At 40.6% G+C, this 8,358-nt stretch overlaps 1 protein-coding gene across 1 annotated transcript; it reads right to left on the reverse strand.

The window, feature by feature from the left end:
• Positions 1 to 1,625: 1,625 nt before the first annotated feature.
• RB195_003348 (uncharacterized protein) lies at positions 1,626 to 3,455 on the reverse strand (the record flags this gene model as incomplete). Its single annotated transcript, XM_013435728.2, has 4 exons — positions 1,626 to 1,724; positions 1,799 to 1,864; positions 2,150 to 2,281; positions 3,372 to 3,455. The coding sequence occupies 4 exons, from the start codon at positions 3,453 to 3,455 to the stop codon at positions 1,626 to 1,628; spliced, it is 381 nt and encodes a 126-aa protein (XP_013291182.1).
• Between the last annotated feature and the right edge of the window lie 4,903 nt (positions 3,456 to 8,358).

Genomic DNA, 8,358 nt, shown 5'->3' on the forward strand with positions numbered 1-8,358 from the left:
AATTAAAAACATGCATCTAAACGCCTGCTCTGAACATGCATCCAAACGGAGTAGTAGCTAACAGTTTACGTGGTCTTAAGCGGAACCTTATCTTTACCAGTGCGACAATGAAGTTCACGTCATTTTACGTTGCACATCACTCTGAGCTTATTGTTGCGGAACAATGTGGAGAACAATTCATACTTCGAATAATGTTTTCAAACCATAGCGCTACCGAATGAATAAAGTGTTTGCGAGAAGTGTTTGACGAGTGCCAATTAATCCGCTGCTATATTCCGCCACCGCTTGAAATGCGCCACCAGATTCAATTCAATTCAGAATCGTTTGAAGTTTACGGACGTGCAACTGGCCTATGGAAAGGCTAACAGAATAGATAATGAATAGATAATAAGTCAAGTCAGTGTTTCTATCTTCTCAGACGAATCCGGTTTCAATTTATCGATTTTGGGATGGAATTCTTGGTTGCGTCTAGGGACATCCGATCGCTAGAGCAGACATCGAGAACTCTCACTGATATAAGTGTGAAATCAAATTTGAATATCCTAGAAATGAAGTACTGACTCCTTAGCGAGAAGACTACGAATCTTTCACCAGCACTTTCATTTCTATGAAGAAAAAGGGAAAGAGAAAAAACGTTGTTACGGAAAGGAAAAATATCAATCTGGAGCAAAAATGTATAAAAAAGGTACTAGTAATTTTTGTTGGTCAGTAATGTCAAGCGAATCGAAGAATTGTGAATTTTATAATAATTTGAGTTATTTCATGCAGAAGTGTGAAAGTTCGGTGCTACCCGAACGTCCAGATTGGTACATGAGATAGTGAAGCCAGAGATGTTCCCGACTATATCACCTAATTGTGAACTTTGAAAACAATAATCTGGGTCAAGCCGATATTTCTGAAATAATTCCTATTGAAATCTACAAGAATCTCACTCTTTTCATTAGTGCTTCCTCTGCAAAATATAAAGAATAGAAAATAGGGTTTCGCAACAAGCTCGGCACGGCGGATGATTTAACAAATGGCTTTGTTGATGTACCTAATGTATGAAATTAGTGAAAAATGGTCGCTGATTTTCTGCGCATGCGCCAGGAAAGCCGAGACACCAATGGGATCTGCAAAGCATGAACACTTGGACCGGAACCTCTAAGTGTATTAGCCACGATTTCGCTGAATATTTACTATCAAATAAAAACCGTTGGAGGAAAGTGAACTGTTGTCAAAAGAAATGTAGCATGCTAACATGCGCTATATACAAACAAATTTGCGGAAAATTCGTACATCATCTGGAGAGATTGATGCAATTATGAAGCGAGAGAAGCCATAGAAGAAAAAACACGATACCACTTCTCTTCTTCGGGTCGAAAGAGCGGGTGAAAGGAGAAACACTTCACCGAAAGTGCTGTTGTAATATGTAATCGCTGTTCAAAAGGGTGACAAGAGTTTGGCGCACCCAATAGCAAAACGGCTCGAGAAATCGTGTGACAACTGGAGGTCAAGATAAGAGAAGACCGAATGATAACGACTTTTCCACATGAAGAGTCGAATAACGAATATTTATTAAAGATCGCACCTAATGAACAAAGTTGGTAAGGAGAACATTTGAAACAACGGATACGAATAGTTCATTAGTCCTTTCCAGATTCGAGATTGATGCGATCTCCAAACTTTGCATAGAGGGTTCTCTTCAAATTCTCCATCTCTTTTTGCGATGAATCATTCTCATCCTAAAAAAAAGATTTATAGGTGATACCCCGAATGCCAAAGAAATGATAAATTGCTAAATGTTCAAATGTCTCACCGTTAATTGCTTGATTTTTTGCTCCGTCTCCTCTCTCAGTTGATCTAATTTGGAAGTCATTGAGTCCTAAAAACTCACAACGATGACTGCGATTAATTACAAACGATGAAGTAAACTGCATGGATATTTTCTAGAAAACACCATAAATTATCCTCGGCACAAACCGGGAGAACCAGCGGTAGGAAGTACGATCCTGTCGTATTGTCAGAAGTTGCGAAGTAATTTCTACCATAATAAGAACTAATGTAATACAAAATGAAGAGGTTGGTTACTAGCCATGTATTTCTCCTCACATTTCTTCAATTGAAAGTCAACGAATGGAAAATTGCAACACAACAACTTCTAACTCACGCTATCAAAATGAACGAACGTTTGACCAATTCGAAAAGGGATAGAATCGTTATCTTCCTCATCCAACAACAATAATTCATCAGCTGCTTCGTTGATGTTTAGTAGGTCGTTCGAAAGTTCTTTGATCTCCTCCTATAATCAAATTTCGTAATTTTAAATTTCTTATTCGGCTTCGTCACCTCGCCTTTAGAACAACAAGTATTAGACGGAGCTGAGAAATTTGCAAGCACTAGCACACTAGCAAGCGGTCTGAAATCAATAAGGTCCTCTCACCAGCTTTTTCAAGTAAAACCAAAGAATAGGCTGCTGAAGCAACCGGCACGTGGACAAGGGTTTTGCGTTTTCGCGAATCTTGTACCAGTAAACGCCTTTTCCACGGCACTTTTCAGGACGATTAGGAGGACACGCTCATACTCCTACACTCCTAATACTCCTCTTCTCTCTTTTTTTTTTTGAACGAAGACTTCAACATAATCACTCTCGTGATACACGCCTTTTAAGAGCGCAAATTCTCAGAAGTGTCTTCGCTTACGATTAAAAGCTCAAATTGCCAGTTTCATCGGAATCTGATGAGAATGAATGCATATATTTTGCATTTGGTCATCCTTCGACTCTGTCACAGTATACACACAGATGTACTATACTGTTTCAAAAGCTCCAAAGGTTTAACTTAATGTAATTCTTCGCTTAGTGGACGCACTTACGGCTTCTGAATTTGTTCGAAACATAGTTAAAAAGCTATCAACATTGTTCAGCTAGGGTCGTTTTGGGGAGAGAGAGAGAGAGGGAGAGGGGGAGGGGGGCACTCAGTGGCGCCCTTATTTCTCGAAGTAAATAAGCAAAACAATCGGGGCCCTAAGGCCAAAGCATTAGTCTTAGAGGATCTATGACATGTAAACTTACGTTAATAAGAGGAAAAAGTAAGTTAGAGCCAATGAGTGCCTCCCCCCCCCCATGCCCAACGACACTTTATCCGTCCAGCTATTTTATCGTAATACAAAAAACAGGGAAAATGTAGTTGGTGGGCTCAGAACACCAACTTTAGCTTACGTTTCATAGAAGCATACATTTTTTTCGTCCAAGACTAATGGTAAGGTCTTAGGGCCCCGATTGATCTAATCATTTACTTCGAGAAATAAGGATGCCGCTGAGTGTCCCCACATCCCATCCCCAACTACATCCTACCCTAAAAAACTGACTACAATCAAATTTTAATAGATACCTTGATTTGCGTGAAGCTCTGGTGAAGACGTGCGAATTTGTTAATGAGCTGCTGATCGGCGCTCGTTACACTTGCACCAGACATTCTCTAAAAAGGTTTCATCAGTACATGTATACAAACACACTGCCCAGATCAGATCACGAATTTTAATTGCCATCAACTGACGAACAACAGAATTACCACACAATAGCACTATTTTGGCTTGTTGACTTCAGCAAAACGCCCTTGGACAAAAAAAAAAAACAAGAAGAACCTGTCGCTTCTTCATTTTGTAAGTTTCACCAAGTGACTTCCTTTAAACAAACCAACATCGCAATCACAAAAAAAAAGAAAAGAGAAGGTGCGGCATGGAAGAAGCGAAGAAAGATATCAGATAGCACAGAATTTCATTGCAAACAACAACAGGAGGAAGAAGAAATAGGGACATCTGTGGGAATGCGAATAAAACGAATAAAATTCCAAAAACAAAAAAACAGCATAAACTGGTATTATTGTCGTTTGAAGAACAAAAAAATGGGAAACACCGTTGATTCAATCTGGGTACGAAAATGAAGCGTAACGAAGCAGATGGAGCCCATCACTATATATTTGTACTAGAGGTTTACTAAAATAATCTCGGAGCACCGTCGGAGCGATGGAAAATGAACAGGAAGTGAAGAGTATCTAGAGCAACGGCAGCATAAGAAAAATTAACTGCTGTATGACATGTTTCGGGTTACTCTTGTTTTAAAAGCAGTAACGTTGCTACAAATATCGACACAGAAAGAAAATCAACTACTTAATGTTATCAAAGTCGTGTTTCGTCCCTAGGTCATTTAGGATGAAGAGGCACTTCGAACAGATGCATGGCTTGAAGCAAAAGAAACCACGGCGCCGGTCTTGAGCATTTTCTCTATCTTTCAAAAAAAAAAAGAAATAGATAAAGACTGTGTGAATCGAAGTTAAATAGTTCTTTCAAATACCTAAAAATCTCTACTTCTTGATAACAAGAGAAGTCCGTCAAGTGCGAGAAGCTCGCCATCTCTCCCAAAGAAAGGCGCACATTTTCGTGTACCAAATAGGTAACTGCATACAGTGAAGAATTTTGAAGCAATTATGCACCTACTCAGTAGTTCTGCTCCTAATCATGCAATATTTTATGGAGAAACGATGGAAAATAAGATGAAAACAGGTTTGATGATCTTGCCACGCTCCGTAAAGAGGAGCCCAAAGTTTGGCATCACTGAGGACGCGACGCGTCACCTCGATACAACACATTTTACACGAACTATAGATGTTACGGGCACAAAGGCGCTAAATTTGTCCTATTAGAAAGGTGTTTCGAATTTCATATGAAAATGTGCAAGGCTGGAGGTGACTCTCTTCATTGTCTGGCTTCACCCTATTGCAGTTATGCACTCAAATCGGCAATTGATCATAGCATCATTTATCAGACCAGGAACGGTCATGTTGCTTAAATTATGGGGATAACACCGTTGAGATATCCAAGCAGAAAAATATTTATGTAATTTCAGCAGCTTCCGTTGCAGAAGATTGAAATATCGCCAGGAATATCGGTCACTTTCTTCCTTGCACACAACACCACCAACTCTAAAATGAATTCATTTACAACTCTTAGTCCTCTGAATTCCCTTTTTAACGCTCCGCTTTTCTGCGCTTACTAGACTGATGCATTGACTCACTGTACATCATTGGATTACTAAAACAAACAATTATTATATAATTATAATTGAAATATTATTATTATACATATTATACAGGTAGCCGCAGCACCAGCAAGAACATCACATATGCGATTCCCTTAGATTGTTACTCTTTAGTCGTTCTTTAGCATATTTATTTTCTGGTCATTGAATTGATGTGAAGTCAAAGTTTACAATAGAGATCAAGTGAAACTTAGCAAAAACCTCTGCCCTCAGAAAAATAAGCGAACTAATTTGAAGAAATAAATAAATAAACATGTTAATACGAACTACCAGCACCGCTTGTTAAAGTCCGAACACGTGATCTCCCTGCTATTTTCCACTGATCTCAGGACGGAACTACGACTTCGCAATCGGACCTTCTCTGAATCCCATACTCGGGCTAGAAAACAATCCCCAGCTGCATGGATGCACTCGCAGTCACCGGTGAGAGGTTGAAAAACGCACCGTCTTGTACGCAACTTCCTACTCCAAACTGCACAATAAACCAGCGCAGTTTCACAGAACCGCAACTAAAATTAAGGCAATGCTTGGGAATTTAGCAATAAAACCAGATAATATTCCAGCTGCTGAAAAAGTTCTTGAAACGGTCAAAAAGTATTTCGGCATGAGGACAATGTTATGAATAATCGAGCGTCTGACTCAATCAGCTGAGTCTAAAGTACTTCTTTCCTTGCTTTGGGAACTAGTGTCCCACTGACACACAGGCGGATGGGCAACACACTGCCTTTTAAAATAGGATATCAAAAAGCTGCCATATTCTTGATCGCTGTATGCCACAACCCATGTAGGGTAGGGTTGGGGGATCGAGGAAGTGAAAGCGAATAGCCCATTATACAATTAACAAAAGCAAAAGAAAATGGAAAACGAGTCGAATAACCTACAACGATTATCAATACAGACCGAAAGGAAAACGACAGAAAATATTCCTCAAATGATAAAACAACTAATAATGAACAAATAACTAACGACCTCAAAGTGGACAAACAGACTGAAAAAAAGAAGTGCCAAAAAGAAAACTAAAATGTCAACAGCCTGATACAGGTCACCCTTACAAGAAATGAAGGAAAGATATACCCAAAATTAGGCGTCATAACTCGCGAACATTAAGCATGATTTATTGTTATGTCTGCGTCAAGCCAAAGTCTGCAAATATAGTCGGGTCGAGACGACATGAAGCACGGTGCAATTGTGTAAGCGGCTGCGCTCGAAGCGGCGCGGTGCGGATAGCAGTTGGGATCGACATGGGACTATCGAGGACTGGAGCGATGGACGGAACTAGCAAGGGTCCCCCGGATTCTAACTGCCGCTCTCCAGCGCCCCGCTTCGAGCGCAGCCAGTTATGCAACCGCATCATACTGTCTTGTTCGGTGGAACGTAGAGGCTACGAGGGTGGTGAAACCCTTGCTGGCATTACCCATCGCTGCAGTTTGCGACGGTCCCACCTCGGTTCCACGTGCTGCCTCCACCGCGCCGTTTCGAGCGCGTACGCAAATGCACCGCAACCACACTTGTGATTCATTTCGTTTTGACCCGACTGTACATCCAACCTTCGCATGTTGAATACTAAATCCAATAAGTTTGATTTCTCGCACTGTTAATGCTAAGTGTTGTTGCATTCGATATCACAAGCTAAACACACACTTAGGAGGAAAACAACGTTAAAAGACGGTGAAGGAAGTGTGAGGGGGGTGGGGAATGTAGTTGGACAAGGACAGACAGTGGCGCGCTTATTTCTCGACGATCTAACTTGCTTTTTTCTCTTGGTAACGTTAGCTTACATGTCATAGATCCACTAAGGCTAGTGCTTAGGTCCTAGAACTCCGATTATTTAGTTATTTATTTCGAGGAATAAGGGCGCCACTGAGTCCCCTTCTCCCCAACTGCTTTTTATCCAGAGATGGCGCATACGTTTACAATGCTACAAACAAGGAAGTAAAGTAAAGAATCGACTTCATGCTGGAGGTAGTGAAGGCATGAAAAGCAAAACCAGAGAATATTCTGATGCCGTGAGCATACGTGTATTGTGTGTCGATGCACAACCAACAATGTATCTCATGTCAAATGTTCGAGATCATGGAGCTTGGTTTCTTCTAGAAAGTCCGGTTTATATACGCTTACGAGGACTCGGTCACATATCCTAGCTTTGCCGCGCCGCTTCGAGCGCAGCCGCCTGTGCAAATACGCTTGGTTTTAGGTCGCTTTGGCCTGGATATACTCCCTCATTAAAAGCATTGATATTCTGTCCCTATGTATCCGACTATAACTGGTGATAGAATAGCGCCGATGACTCCAGAAAGAAGATTTCACTACGACTACGACAATGAGATGATTCTTAGGATTTACTGTCGCACAAAGACGATCAGCAAAGAACTATTGTAAAGAGGAATACGAGATCCGAGGAGTTTATCCGTGCGATATCCCGGTAAAGTGCAGTTAAGGGTACCCAACCGCGCACTTATTTCTGAAAGTGAATAACTAAGTCAGTCGAAGCCGTAAAACCTAAGCATTAGTTTCAGAGGATCTATGACGTGTAGGCTACAGCCACTAATGAAAAAAGAAGATAAATCTTCAAGAACTAAGAGCGCGGTTGTGTATCCCTTGCCCCAACCACACTTGTCACCGATATCCAAATCGATCCTCATCTCAACGATAACCGAGTGCGAAAACGCATTCAAATCAAAGCTTGCCACCATTGAGGTCGCAAAGCGTGAGATTTACGGAATAAGGTGCCGATTGTGCGGTCCTTTCAGAAATGGAAAAGTCGCAACATAATTTGAAATGGGATGAGAACTAGACATCTATTTTCACATGACAGTGACACAGTCGCAAATGAACACTTGATACAGTTGAACTTACATGAAATATGAAGAAGATGAACAATTCAACGTAGTCACGACCGGGGACTAGTGGTTTTGGACAATCATCTGTTTTTATCAAAAGAGAGAATTTCCAAGGTGCCAGATTCATATACTAACATTGTTATGACTTAAGAGCGCTAAAGAATAACGATTTAATTGTTCGAATCGATATCGGTCGACTGTGTCATGTGTAAACATGCATAATCCGACCTAATGAACCTTTCATATTAATTTACTTGAAAGGACATGGAGGGAAATAAGAAGGGTCTACAGAAAACAGCATATTTCTGATCTTTCTCATTTCTTTCCATTTCCATCCAGGTAAACAAAGAGACCTTACGGAAGGTACCACAAATAAATCCTACAAATGAACCGAATATTTTATCAACGATACAATATGGATTCGCACATCCGCAAGAACAC

Source organism: Necator americanus, chromosome IV (assembly GCF_031761385.1).
Source record: "Necator americanus strain Aroian chromosome IV, whole genome shotgun sequence".
Taxonomy (NCBI): domain Eukaryota; kingdom Metazoa; phylum Nematoda; class Chromadorea; order Rhabditida; family Ancylostomatidae; genus Necator; species Necator americanus.